The sequence below is a fragment of the Panulirus ornatus genome, chromosome 40 (assembly GCF_036320965.1).
Source record: "Panulirus ornatus isolate Po-2019 chromosome 40, ASM3632096v1, whole genome shotgun sequence".
Lineage (NCBI taxonomy): Eukaryota > Metazoa > Arthropoda > Malacostraca > Decapoda > Palinuridae > Panulirus > Panulirus ornatus.
In genome coordinates this window covers 3966415-3981860 of record NC_092263.1, presented here as the reverse complement: position 1 = coordinate 3981860, position 15446 = coordinate 3966415, and the positions used below count along the sequence as shown (strand labels likewise).

General features: G+C 40.8%; 1 protein-coding gene across 1 annotated transcript in view; it reads right to left on the bottom strand.

Annotated features, from left to right (window-relative positions):
• Positions 1-2692: 2692 nt before the first annotated feature.
• Positions 2693-15446, bottom strand: part of LOC139761499 (dipeptidase 1-like) — a 46325-nt gene continuing 33571 nt past the window's right edge. The window contains exons 9-11 of the mRNA XM_071685763.1: positions 11434-11509; positions 6929-7067; positions 2693-4519 (exon numbers count right to left, since the gene is read on the bottom strand). Coding sequence (XP_071541864.1) covers positions 4400-4519; positions 6929-7067; positions 11434-11509 — 335 coding nt within the window. The 3' untranslated portion in view covers positions 2693-4399. The remainder of the gene's footprint in view (positions 4520-6928; positions 7068-11433; positions 11510-15446) is intronic.

Here is a 15446-nt window from a genome sequence, read left to right as displayed (position 1 = left end):
CTCCTGTTTCAGGAGTAGTGCTACTCCTTCCCTTGCTCTTGTCATCTCACCAACCCCTGACTTTACTCCCAAAACATAACCAAGCTACTCTTCTTTATCCTTGAGCTTCATTTCACTCAGAGCCAAAACATCCAGGTTCCTTTCCTGAAACATACTACCTATCTCTCCTTTTTTCTCATCTTGGTTACATCCACACACATTTAGACAGCCCAATCTGAGCCTTCAAGGAGGATGAGCACTCCCCACGTGACTCCTTCTTCTGTTTCCCCTTTTAGAAAATTTAACACAAGGAGGGGAGGGTTTCTAGCCCACTGCTCCCGTCCCCTTTGGTCGCCTTCTACAACACAGGGGGAATTTGTGAGAAGTATTCTTTCTTCCCTATCCCCCATCATTATTATTGTTATTTTTATTGTTATTGTTATTATTATCATTATTATTATTATTATTATTATTATTATTATTATTATTATTATTTTTTTTTTTTTTTTTTTTTTTTTTTTTTTTTTATACTTTGTCGCTGTCTCCCGCGTTTGCGAGGTAGCGGAAGGAAACAGACGAAAGAAATGGCCCAACCCCCCCCCATACACATGTACATACACACGTCCACGCACACAAATATACATACCTACACAGCTTTCCATGGTTTACCCCGGACGCTTCACATGCCTTGATTCAATCCACTGACAGCACGTCAACCCCTGTATACCACATCGCTCCAATTCACTCTATTCCTTGCCCTCCTTTCACCCTCCTGCATGTTCAGGCCCCGATCACACAAAATCTTTTTCACTCCATCTTTCCACCTCCAATTTGGTCTCCCTCTTCTCCTCGTTCCCTCCACCTCCGACACATATATCCTCTTGGTCAATCTTTCCTCACTCATTCTCTCCATGTGCCCAAACCATTTTAAAACACCCTCTTCTGCTCTCTCAACCACGCTCTTTTTATTTCCACACATCTCTCTTACCCTTACGTTACTTACTCGATCAAACCACCTCACACCACACATTGTCCTCAAGCATCTCATTTCCAGCACATCCATCCTCCTGCTCACAACTCTATCCATAGCCCACGCCTCGCATCCATACAACATTGTTGGAACCACTATTCCTTCAAACATACCCATTTTTGCTTTCCGGGATAATGTTCTCGACTTCCACACATTTTTCAAGGCTCCCAAAATTTTCGCCCCCTCCCCCACCCTATGATCCACTTCCGCTTCCATGGTTCCATCCGCTGACAGATCCACTCCCAGATATCTAAAACACTTCACTTCCTCCAGTTTTTCTCCATTCAAACTCACCTCCCAATTGACTTGACCCTCAACCCTACTGTACCTAATAACCTTGCTCTTATTCACATTTACTCTTAACTTTCTTCTTCCACACACTTTACCTATGTATCTATCTATCTATATTTGCCCAAGGCATCCTTTTATAAAAGGTCCTGGTGTTACTCCACAATATCTTTTCCAGGAACTTTTGTAGTTCTTCAGTAAGACTGTACTCCCCATTGTTATGAGACAATGATACAGTCTTGCCGAAGATGACTTTTCACTTGTGGCATAACTGCAAGCAGGTGGCATCTGGCAACTCTTATAATCAGTGTCATTAATATGTACATGAGAAAGAGACCAGTTCCAAGACTGATCTTTGCAGTTTTCACAAAGAAGAATCCAACACCATTCTTCCACTTATTGAGGTCATCAGAAACTTGATGGCTCTTTATAGAGAAGAATCCCGGGCCCATGTCCCCTTGACTAAGGTCATTGGTAGTTTGATTGCTTTTCATGAAGGAGTAGAATCCAAAGTCCTTTTGTCTTCAGGTCTAAGATCATCAGAAGCTTTCATGAATAAGAAGAACCTCAAGATCTTTACCTTAAGGTTGAACTCATAGCACAATGTCATTGAGGATTCATGGCAGGATGACATGGATGATTTCTCAACGAACTCTGAATATAAAAAAAGTCTGTTAGATTTTGAAAGTTTCAAACAGTTTGTATTCAAGGTAAAAGAAAAAGCAATATCTCATGAGCAAGAAGAAATTAAATGAAAAGGACAATAGAAATTTCTATTCTGTAAATAAACTGAAGGAAGTTCTAGAGAGGAAAATCTTGATGGAAAATCTCAATGTATATCAAATGCTCCCACTTCAAAACATTCTCTGAGCTGATGGATATTGACATTTTTACATCAGAAGAAGTATATGGGAGGAGAACAATGCTAAAATTTGCCTCAGGCATATCAACAACACATGCAAACATTTCATGCACTATTTTTGAATCACCTTGCAGATCCATTTTCCCTCTAACAGTCTTTCTGTATCTCTGTCTGTCTCTCTCTCTCACAGGTTTACTGTTAGTATTTATATCTATTCCCACACTTGACCACAATCTTTGATGTAAACCACTGTAAATGGCACTAGAAAATAGAGTTCTGTGCAATTTACATAGCTTAATTCCAAGCAAAAAATGAGGGACAGTTTTAGTATCTATGCACTGTCCAAAAGATATCTGAACAGATATTTGAAACTTCAGAACCATGAAATTGTTAAACAGGGTGTTTGATTATGTCTGAAGACATGAAAGAAGTGATATTGGAAATTCCTTTGATTAGTTGTCTCAGACTTTTTTATTTCCACCTATGGAAGTGAAGTAGTTAACGTTTGAATTCCAGCAGGGCAACTGGCCCATGGCCAAATCAGCTGCTCATTCTACTCTTTTGATTTGGTTAATAAATAGGTTTCTGGCATAAGTTGAGGAAAAAGTTTAAGATAAAAGATGGATCGCAACAGTTGTATTACCCTGAAGGGCGACAAAAGATGTATCTCAACAGCTGTATTACTGTGAAGGAAGACAAAAGATGTATCACAACAGCTGTAATACCCTGAAAGAAGACAAAAGATGTATGACAACAGCTTTTTGATTACCGAGAAAGAAGAAAAAATATATGAAAGCAGATGAATTACCCTAAAGGAAGACAAAAGATGTATCATAATAATTGTATAGTATAGGAAGATGAAATATTTATCACAGCTGTGTTACTGAGAAGGAAAACAAAAGTTATATCACAACAGATGTATTACCCTGAAGGAAGAAAGATGTATCACAATAGCTGCAACTGCCAGGAAGACAAATAACACACTGTAATTGTTTCTTTGGTGTTATTATGGAAAATATCTTGTCTTGATGTACAACAATGTTCCCTATCCAATAGCAAGCACTTGTGTTGCAAATCTAACACAGGGAATGATAGTGTTACACACATGTATCATTATGTAAATGATAAGCGGGGCAGATTGAAATATTTTTCCAAATTGCAGACACAAAATAGATTGTTTTACTACAGATTATAGTCATTTTCTTTTTTCTTTGTGCGTTTGACTATAATGTGATTCATGCATCTTGAGACACAAGGTTATCCTACATCAACATGTATTTCACAGTCAGACAGTTATATGGTGGGCAATGACATTTTGAAACAAGCTGAACTGCCAGAATTCTGTCTATAGCTTTACAGATTGTATCATTACTTAAGTTCAATGTCTTCTTGACTCTGGGCATCATCTGAATCTGTAACAGAGTCCCTGATTTTTTTGTGTGAGTTGAAATAACGGGACACAGCCTTATTTCTTTACTAGTGGTCTTTACTCAAGATTTAACCAGTAATCAACTAATGCAGTTTGATAACATTTACTATTTTCAGTGCATATTTTTCAGGTATATTTTAAATGAAAATACTTGACAATCAGTTTGTTTTTTCCAAAAGAAATTATAACTTAAAATTCAAGTATATGAAATGTTTATAAATGGAAACCAGCTACATCATCTCTTTATCTTCCAGCATGACCTTGTTTAAAAAACTGTATTGGACATGCAGGAACTAAGGCCAAGGGAACCAAATTTGAGTCTCTTTCACAATCATTGATACAGAAGAAAAGTTCTTGGATGTTACTGTTGAGACTTGTGCTGCCTCTCAAAGCTCTGGGATGTACTTTTAACTGAGTCTCTTCCATTGGGATGTTGGGGCTCTGACTTTAGTGATTTCTTTCTGATGGGATACTACTACAATTTGTTTGTAGTTGACTTTTCCCCACTGAAAATTGCAGGGAGCTGCAAACAGGTGATTAACATCTGTTAGGTCAAAAATGTGACCTATTAGTGAACAACATCTTGTAGGGACAGTAGGAACCTTGTAATGAGTGACTTTCTTCAGCTGAGATGCTGTTAGGTAAACTCATCCTGCTAGGACCTACTAGCATGACACTTTCTTGTTGGGACTTGGTTATTGGTAAATGTCCTTCCCTTAAACGAGAATGTTGAAGGTCTTCAGATGAGCAGCTCTTTGGATGTCTAAGGATGCCTACCTCTTCTATGGTACTCTTCACTTTCTGTATGACCCTAGGAGTCATCAGGGTCTTTGGTGAATTTGTAGCTACATGTGGTGAGGTTTTCAAGTTGCGATGTGGGTACCTCCTCCTCATAGGGTGCCACTTTCTGCCGACTCATGGCCAGACGTACCTGCCAAGAATTGGTGATTATGAAGCTAAGAATTCACAAGGAAAATGGACACAGCAAGGAGCCAGTAGGGCAGACATGGGAAAGGCAGATAGCAAAAGATATAGTCTATGATAAGGCTGTCTGCAGTAGGCTAGCATGTGGAAATGCATAGGAAAGGCAGATAACAGAGGACCAGATGATTTGTAACAATGTCCTCTCTGCTGAAGTATAGTACAGAACAGTACAAAGGTAAGCCAGATAACAGCAAGACATGATGACAAAGTATTCAAGAATGTGCAAAAAAAGGTCATTATTTGGAAGGATAAAAACAGGTGTGTTTGAAGGTATAGTTGTCCCAACAATGTTATATAGATGTGAGGCTATCTATCTATCCATATCTTCAATGCCCATTCCCTATGGGAACTCCCTCCAGGAGGTGGCCACAGCAGAAGAGTCTCCATAAGTGTTGAACTCTAGTGCCACTTTCTAGCCTTTAGTGCCTCACCCTTAACAGGCCACTGGTAGACTGTAACTCTAGTACAGTGTTTTCAGAGGCTCCAATCTAATGTTCTTAACAACTACTTCTACCTAATGTCTCTTAACTGATTTTAAGACTAATTACAGAGGTATAAGTTTGGTGAGTATTCCTGGTAAATTATATGGGAGGGTATTGATTGAGAGGGTGAAGGCATGTACAGAGCATCAGATTGGGGAAGAGCAGTGTGGTTTCAGAAGTGGTAGAGGATGTGTGGATCAGGTGTTTGCTTAGAAGAATGTATGTGAGAAATACTTAGAAAAGCAAATGGATTTGCATGTAGCATTTATGGATCTGGAGAAGGCATATGATAGAGTTGACAGAGATGCTCTGTGGAAGGTATTAAGAATATATGGTGTGGGAGGCAAGTTGTTAGAAGCAGTGAAAAGTTTTTATCGAGGATGTAAGGCATGTGTATGTGTAGGAAGAGAGGAAAGTGATTGGTTCTCAGTGAATATAGGTTTGCGGCAGGGGTGTGTGATGTCTCCATGTTGTTTAATTTGTTTATGGATGGGGTTGTTAGGGAGGTTAATGCAAGAGTTTTGGAAAGAGGGGCAAGTATGCAGTCTGTTGTGGATGAGAGAGCTTGGGAAGTGAGTCAGTTGTTGTTTGCTGATGATACAGCGCTGGTGGCTGATTCATGTGAGAAACTGCAGAAGCTGGTGACTGAGTTTGGTAAAGTGTGTGAAAGAAGAAAGTTAAGAGTAAATGTGAATAAGAGCAAGGTTATCAGGTACAGTAGGGTTGAGGGTCAAGTCAATTGGGAGGTAAGTTTAAATGGAGAAAAACTGGAGGAAGTAAAGTGTTTTAGATATCTGGGAGTGGATCTGGCAGCGGATGGAACCACGGAAGCGGAAGTGAATCATAGGGTGGGGGAGGGGGCGAAAATTCTGGGAGCCTTGAAGAATGTTAGGAAGTCGAGAACATTATCTTGGAAAGCAAAAATGGGTATGTCTGAAGGAATAGTGGTTCCAACAATGTTGTATGGTTGCGAGGCGTGGGCTATGGATAGAGCTGTGTGCAGGAGGGTGGATGTGCTGGAAATGAGATGTTTGAGGACAGTATGTGGTGTGAGGTGGTTTGATCGAGTAAGTGATGTAAGGGTAAGAGAGATGTGTGGAAATAAAAAGAGTGTGGTTGAGAGAGCAGAAGAGGGTGTTTTCAAATGGTTTGGTCACATGGAGAGAATGAGTGAGGAAAGATTGACCAAGAGAATATATGTGTCAGAGGTGGAGGGAATGAGGAGAAGTGGGAGACCAAATTGGAGGTGAAAAGATGGAGTGAAAAAGATTTTGAGTGATCGTGGCCTGAACATGCAGGAGGGTGCGAGGCGTGCAAGGAATAGAGTGAATTGGAACGATGTGATATACCGGGGTCGATGTGCTGTCAATGGATTGAACCAGGGCATGTGAAGCGTCTGGGGTAAACCATGGAAAGTTGTGTAGGGCCTGGATGTGGAAAGGGAGCTGTGGTTTCGGTGCATTATTACATGACAGCTATAGACTGAGTGTGAACGAATGGGGCCTTTGTTGTCTTTTCCTAGCGCTACCTCGCACACATGAGGGGGGAGGGGGTGGTTATTCCATGTGTGGCGGGGTGGCGATGGGAATAAATAAAGGCAGACAGTATGAATTATGTACATGTGTATATATGTATATGTCTGTGTGTGTATATATATGTATATGTTGAGATGTATAGGTATGTATATTTGCGTGTGTGGACGCGTATGTATATACATGTGTATGTGGGTGGGTTGCGCTACCTCGCTAACGCGGGAGACAACGACAAAGCAAAATAAATAAAATAATATATATATATATATATATATATATATATATATATATATATATATATTTACATTATGAAATGACAGGGTCTTTCTGTCTGTGCCTCACCTTCTCAGCCTCCCTCATGACTCTGAGCAGGTTCTGTCCAGCTAGTAACTTAAGGTCCTCAAGTGACCAGGATGAGTCAGCCAGCAGCTCAGCAAAGAGGTTTGGGTACTTGGATACATCTTCTAGCCCCTCTGGTAGCCTGTAGATGGGGAAGAGAGAGAAATAGAGATAGAAAAAGCTGTCTGTTACAGAGAGAGAGAGAGAGAGAGAGAGAGAGAGAGATCATGGGGAGATGAAGACAGATTGAAGAGGAGAAATACTGGGATACTTTGAAGACACATGAGACAGTGTTGGGATAGATAAGTCAATGTAAGCAAGAGTAAGGCAGACCTCATGAGGAGAGAAAGAAAAGAATTATAAGGAAATGTAAATGGTGAGGTTAAAAAAAATGTTGAGGTTAGATTCAAGGCCAAGTGTAAAAGGCAGGTTACAAGGTCACATCACAATTTTAGAGTGAAAAATGTGGGCTCAATAAGGCATTTAGGAAAGAGATTAACATCTTTATGTAAAGCCAAGATTCAAATAAAAAATTCAGCTTTTCATAGGTAACTACTGAAGAGCCTGATCATAGCTTGGAGTTTGTCTTTAGCTTTACATAAACAGATTAACCATGTATACTAAAGATCTAATATGAATGACAGAATTTTACATTTACATTGGAATATGCAGAGTACTACAGAACTAAACAAAAGGTAAGTCTATCTCTTGTGCAGTTCACAGGAAATCAAAATTTTGATCAACAATCACAATAAGAGATGTGCGATGAAGGAGTTAGAAATAGAGGAAGACACAGAGAAAATGAGAAAAGGAGTTGGAGGAAAAGAAAGAGAGGGAGAGAAGAGATGGTGAAAAGGAAAAGAGTGTAAGGAACATCATGACATTCAATATCATCACTTCAAGCTACACTAAACTCCTTGTACAGAAAAATGGGAATGAGATTTCTTGATTCATGACAGTGCTCTTGCACCATATGCTTTTTACTGAAAGGGACATTGTTTTGCTAATTGTATCATATATAAGGTAGTGAAGGGGACACTGATCTGCTACTTGTTCCAGTGGGAGACCAAATGGATCCAGAAACAGAGGGAGATATAAGCCAAATATGTTGAATTTCTGTGAGAAAGTTAGCAGTATCTGCGAAAGAAGGTATAGGTGGATGGATTGTGTATTCCTGGCCTGCCAGGAGGCCTTTGGTACTCTCCCCACAGAAGACTTGGTGAAATTAAGCCAGGAAGGTAGTACTTCCCTGGGAAGATGCCATCTACAACTGACTGAAACAAAGGGTGTAAGATGGTTCTAGGCATCACTTCAACACAACTAAATCAGGGCTAGTACTTTCGTGAGTGGCTGCTACCTATAACCCATCATTTATGTATGTAGACATGTATGTATATTTCTCTGTATGTCTAGAGAGATGGATGTAGATGAGATACGCATTTAGATAGGTGGATAAACACATTTATACATATTCTTACTTTCCTGATGTTCATGGTATATATATATATATATATATATATACATATATATATATCCTCTCTTCCTACACGTACACATGCCTTACATCCTCGATAAAAACTTTTCACTGCTTCTAACAACTTGCCTCCCACACCATATATTCTTAATACCTTCCACAGAGCATCTCTATCAACTCTATCATATGCCTTCTCCAGATCCATAAATGCTACATACAAATCCAGGAAAGGGATTGGTTCTCAGTGAATGTAGGTTTGCGGCAGGGGTGTGTGATGTCTCCATGGTTGTTTAATTTGTTTATGGATGGGGTTGTTAGGGAGGTAAATGCAAGAGTCTTGGAAAGAGGGGCAAGTATGAAGTCTGTTGGGGATGAGAGAGCTTGGGAAGTGAGTCAGTTGTTGTTCGCTGATGATACAGCGCTGGTGGCGGATTCATGTGAGAAACTGCAGAAGCTGGTGACGGAGTTTGGTAAAGTGTGTGGAAGAAGAAAGTTAAGAGTAAATGTGAATAAGAGCAAGGTTATTAGGTACAGTAGGGTTGAGGGTCAAGTCAATTGGGAGGTGAGTTTGAATGGTGAAAAACTGGAGGAAGTGAAGTGTTTTAGATATCTGGGAGTGGATCTGTCAGCGGATGGAACCATGGAAGCGGAAGTGGATCATAGGGTGGGGGAGGGGGCGAAAATTTTGGGAGCCTTGAAAAATGTGTGGAAGTCGAGAACATTATCCCGGAAAGCAAAAATGGGTATGTTTGAAGGAATAGTAGTTCCAACAATGTTGTATGGTTGCGAGGCGTGGGCTATGGATAGAGTTGTGCGCAGGAGGATGGATGTGCTAGAAATGAGATGTTTGAGGACAATGTGTGGTGTGAGGTGGTTTGATCGAGTAAGTAACGTAAGGGTAAGAGAGATGTGTGGAAATAAAAAGAGCGTGGTTGAGAGAGCAGAAGAGGGTGTTTTAAAATGGTTTGGGCACATGGAGAGAATGAGTGAGGAAAGATTGACCAAGAGGATATATGTGTCGGAGGTGGAGGGAACGAGGAGAAGAGGGAGACCAAATTGGAGGTGGAAAGATGGAGTGAAAAAGATTTTGTGTGATCGGGGCCTGAACATGCAGGAGGGTGAAAGGAGGGCAAGGAATAGAGTGAATTGGAGCGATGTGGTATACAGGGGTTGACGTGCTGTCGGTGGATTGAATCAAGGCATGTGAAGCGTCCGGGGTAAACCATGGAAAGCTGTGTAGGTATGTATATTTGTGTGTGTGGACGTGTGTATGTACATGTGTATGGGGGGGGTTGGGCCACTTCTTTCGTCTGTTTCCTTGCGCTACCTCGCAAACGCGGGAGACGGCGATAAAAAAAAAAAAAAAAAAAAAAAAATATATATATATATATATATATATATATATATATATATATGCTGTGCCATGCAAGTAATTTCAAGTAGGCAACACGTGTGTGTGTTAATGTTACAAAACTGAGCCCTCTTCAGCGATTAAGTACCGTCATTTTTGATGTCCATTTGCAAAGCCTCTTTATAGGTAAATTTGGCTGATCCTCTATAAATGTATTAGGAAGAAAAATCCCTTCCGTCTTACCAGAAGTGAGTGGAAATTACTTGATTAAAACTTTTACTCGCACCTTTCTGCTAAAAAGGAAAGTTTCCTGTGTGTAACTTTGGCTCAGTCGCTTAATTCACTCAGGTGGGGCCAAATCCTTTCTTATGTGCACAATCTTCATTAGAGAGGAACTGATGAGTGTGCAGGCAAATAGTATTCTATTTCCCTCTGAGACTTTAACATGAAAGCTCCTCATATGTCAAATGGCAGAGTGCTGCTTCACAAGTGTATTTATCTCAATGATCATATTAGCTTGAGATATAATGATAGATGCTGCCTTAGAGGAATGCCAGAAATATTCTTTCAAGTTTGTATCGATTTTTTCAATACATCATTCTAAATGCAATGGTCCTTAAATGAAGTGGATGAGTGTAATCATTTGCTACATGTCAGCTCTATGGATTATTTCTGAATGTTATGGGGTGATATCTAAGGTTGAGAAGCCTTTCATCATGTTATACTCTAAGCATGAGCCAGTAAGTTTTTTGGTAGAAAAATACTCTGTATTTTGAGCCATTTTTCTTAAAAAGTTAGATTTGCTTTGAAACCCAGGTTTACATCATAAAAAATCAAGAAGCTTTGGAATCCTACTGTAGGTCATAATTTTCATATTGAATAAGATTCTGGTGCCCAAATGTTGTTTTGGGACTATAAATTCAATGATCAAGCTGTCCACCGAGGCTGGGTGGTATATACCTGTGGTATTTTTTTCTCTTAAATGAGGCTGGGGTTCTTTAATCAGTTGACTCTACTTTGAGGAAATATAGAAAATTATGGCTATTTAATTATCATAAATTTATGAACAATAATGGAGAATATCCAATACCTAGTATTTACCTTTGATATTAGGACAGCCACAGCAAAAAGGCTGTTTTTCATAATCATTTACTGCTTGTCATTCTTTGGGGGCAAAATAGGTTATGTAAAGCTGATATTTTTGATAAAGAAGCCCTTCATTCATGATATTCTGATTTTTTCACTTTAAAAATGCCCTGAGCTATATTTATCTGCATTTTTGGTCTTTTTGGAAAGGCAGATGTGCTCTAAAATCTTATCACGTCCAATTTTTCATGGTCATTGAGATCATTAGGTCCAGATGTTATTGTAGGACAAATAAGCTGTTATCATGCTTTATGATGATTACATGGATTATGTATTTCATTATCACTCGCTACCTGTCGGCTCTTTTAGAATATTTAAGGCTAAGTATGGTAAATAAGCTTTTCATAATGGTAAACTCTAATTCTGGAACAAAAGGATTTTGGGCCTTACCTGTCTTCTTGGCCAATTTTCTTAGAAAACTGAATTTAGCCCAAAATCTCATTATAGGTCATTTTTTTTTTCTATGGAAAGTAAGATCATGGGGTTCTAACATTTTTTCTTAGGACAATTAAGTTCCTCTGTTAATTTAGTACTTACTTGTTGACACCGTCGAAGTCAGCGCCTATGCCAACGTGTTGGATGCCTGCGATCTTCCGAACATGGTTGATGTGGTCTGTGGGAGAAAGGTAAGCCTTATTGATCAACTGCCAACATATACACACCAGCATCCTCACAATAATAGCGTTGGGTGCTGTTTGTTTACCCAGTTCTCCTACTTCCCCTATCCTACTGTATCTGTAGCAGAAATCTGGATCGTTTTTCCATGCAAGATATGACCTACAATAACCTCCAGCCCGGAGTCATGTCATTTCTTCACCCATAATCCAGAGCCAAGCCAGTTCCTTAACCATATCCCGAAGCTAAGCCAGTCCTTCACATATAACCCAGAGCCAAGCCAGTCCCTCAATCATAACCCAGAGCCAAGCCAGTTCCTCAATCATAACCCAGAGCCAAGCCAGTCCCTCACCCATAACCCAGAGCCAAGCCAGTCCCTCACCCATAACACAGAGCCAAACCAGTCCCTCACCCATACCCAGAGCCAAGCCAGTCCCTCACCTATAACCTTGAGCCAAGCCAGTCCCTTACCCATAACCCAGAGCCAAGCCAGTCTCTCACCCATACCCAGAGCCAAGCCAGTCCCTCACTCATAACCTTGAGCCAAGCCAGTCCCTTACCCATAACCCAGAGCCAAGCCAGTCCCTTACCCATAACCCAGGGTCAAGAAGGTCCATCACCCATAACCCAGAGCCAAGCCAGTCCCTCACCCATACCCAGAGCCAAGTCAGTCCCTCACTCATAACCTTGAGCCAAGCCAGTCCCTTACCCATAACCCAGAGCCAAGCCAGTCCCTTACCCATAAACCAGGGTCAAGAAGGTCCATCACCCATAACCCAGAGCCAAGCCAGTCCCTCACCCATAACCCAGAGCCAAGCCAGTCCCTCACCCATAACCCATAGCCAAGAAGGTCCATCACCCATAACCCAGAGCCAAGCCAGTCCCTCACCCATACCCAGAGCCAAGCCAGTCCTTCACCCATAACCCAGAGCCAAGCCAGTCCCTCACTCATAATCCAGAGCCAAGAAGGTCCATCACCCATAACCCAGAGCCAAGCCAGTCCTTCACCCATAACCCAGAGCCAAGAAGGTCCATCACCCAGAGCCAAGCCAGTCCCTCACCCATAACCTTGAGCCAAGCCAGTCACTCACCCATAACCTTGAGCCAAGCCAATCCTTCACCCATAACCTAGAGCCAAGCCAGTCCATCACCCATACTCAGAGCCAAGATGGCCCATCACCCATAACCCAGAGCCAAGCCAGTCCCTCACCCATAACCCAGAGCCAAGCCAGTCCCGGTAAAAGTCTAGGAAAGAGACGGCACTTATATGGTGGCTGATTCATGTGAGAAACTGCAGAAGCTGGTGACTGAGTTTGGTAAAGTGTGTGAAAGAAGAAAGTTAAGAGTAAATGTGAATAAGAGCAAGGTTATTAGGTACAGTAGGGTTGAGGGTCAAGTCAATTGGGAGGTGAGTTTGAATGGAGAAAAACTGGAGGAAGTGAAGTGTTTTAGATATCTGGGAGTGGATCTGGCAGCGGATGGAACCATGCAAGCGGAAGTGGATCATAGGGTGGGGGAGGGGGCGAAAATTCTGGGAGCCTTGAAGAATGTGTGGAAGTCGAGGACATTATCTCGGAAAGCAAAAATGGGTATATTTGAAGGAATAGTGGTTCCAACAATGTTGTATGGTTGCGAGGCGTGGGCTATGGATAGAGTTGTGCGCAGGAGGATGGATGTGCTGGAAATGAGATGTTTGAGGACAATGTGTGGTGTGAGGTGGTTTGATCGAGTAAGTAACGTAAGGGTAAGAGAGATGTGTGGAAATAAAAAGAGCGTGGTTGAGAGAGCAGAAGAGGGTGTTTTGAAATGGTTCGGGCACATGGAGAGAATGAGTGAGGAAAGATTGACCAAGAGAATATATGTGTCGGAGGTGGAGGGAACGAGGAGAAGAGGGAGACCAAATTGGAGGTGGAAAGATGGAGTGAAAAAGATTTTGTGTGATCGGGGCCTGAACATGCAGGAGGGTGAAAGGAGGGCAAGGAATAGAGTGAATTGGATCAATGTGGTATACCGGGGTTGACGTGCTGTCAGTGGATTGAATCAAGGCATGTGAAGCGTCTGGGGTAAACCATGGAAAGCTGTGTAGGTATGTATATTTGCGTGTGTGGACGTATGTATATACATGTGTATAGGGGTGGGTTGGGCCATTTCATTCGTCTGTTTCCTTGCGCTACCTCGCAAACGCGGGAGACAGCGACAAAGCAAAAAAAAAAAAAAAAAAAATTTTGTTGCTACTTTGAGGAATGATATAAGCCTATGGCACTTTGCTTCACTACCCTATAAAACCATCTTTGGGTTTTAATTAACTCGTTAGTGGTAGGGTCATGATAGACAAGGGAGAAGTGGGGTTACATAATCATAGTGATATTTCAACAAAGTGGGAACCAAAGAATATGATTTTTCATCGTTTTAAGACTGATTCTGTGTAGTACTTGATATTATTACGTATTCACATGAAAAATTATCTCAGTGCTCCTCGTATCGTTTGGACGGAAAGGAAAACATGGAGTTCAGGTGTCTATTAGAAACATAGGACTCTTATCCTATATGGGATAGATGTGGTAAGCATTAACTCGAGCCGGAAATAACCTAATACAGTTGTAGAACTTGCATTAAGTCGGAGTATTATAACATTACAAACGCATGGCGGCATTCACTGGAGTGTATGAAATGTAAAGGAAGTGAGGCATTCATGCTGTCAACTGGCCAGTTTTCTTGTTTTGTTACAGCTTGTTGCGTTTTGTAGATCGACATAAAACCCGAATTAAGTTCTGCAGGATTCGAACAAGCGCCAGATGAATTATCTTTCCCGTTCGCAAGAGGGCCCGCTATACTAGTGTACTTGAATCAAACGGGAAGACATTAGAAAACGATGTTGGGTTCCATTACTGTTGTAGTTATCTCTCCTGTTCACTTACTTTTTTTTTTTTTTGCATGATTTCAACGAGAGTGTCACGAGAGCATCACTTAAAACGCCAACTATTGATTTTAAGAGTTTTTAAACGTTACACTTTCTCTCCTACGTCAAAGCCCTGTCTTCTTTACGAGTGTATAATTAACTGAGCTACAGGTGCTAAACCGAATATCCTACACTATTTCAACTTTACATTACTTAGGCAGCGTCACAGTAGCATTTCTTTCGTCATTTCTGATTAACATTAATTTTTTTTCTCTCGTGTGCTCTCTCACACATGCCAGTAGAACCAACTTGCCAATCATTTCCTTTTTGTCAACATAAACAAACAACATGCCTCTGGCTGACTGTCGAGTAAGCTGTGGTTCCTGTAACTTTACTTTTGTCTATTAAACAGCATAGAAAAGCCAGACATGCTAAATATAGATATCTGGGTGCGCATATGGTTGAGGTGAAGGGCAAGTGAAAGTATATACATCACATACGTAACGTAGGAGAGTTGAGACGACTATTTTCAGAGCGATATCACTATTACTAGACTACTATATCTATATTAACTGTTATTCTTATAGGATCTCTCTTATCCCCCCAAACAACGACGGTGTCTTACATACTTAAGAAGGCATATTTCAGATTGGCGAAATCTTGCCTTGTGGTATGAAGGTAAACAAGTGACAAGATGTTTATGATTCGATGTTTATGGTAACTTGAAACAATGTAAACAAAAATGCAGTAGAACTGTTATGTAGATTAATATTTGATTATCTTGAAGGTTTATACATTTTATTAAGAGAGACTTGACATTCGCGAGTTAGAAAATTAGGGAAAAGTTTGGCGGGATGAAGACCAGCCATTTCGTATTGCTCGATGGGCCAAGAAGTTATTGGCGCTGATTCGTGAAAGATCGGCGAATCATCAGAAAACTCACATAAAAAAGAGCTAGTCTGACGCTGCCTTAAGGAGTCCATTGTTGCCAATGTCGTAATATTCTGTTTATAAAACCTACGTCCGTTTTATGGAC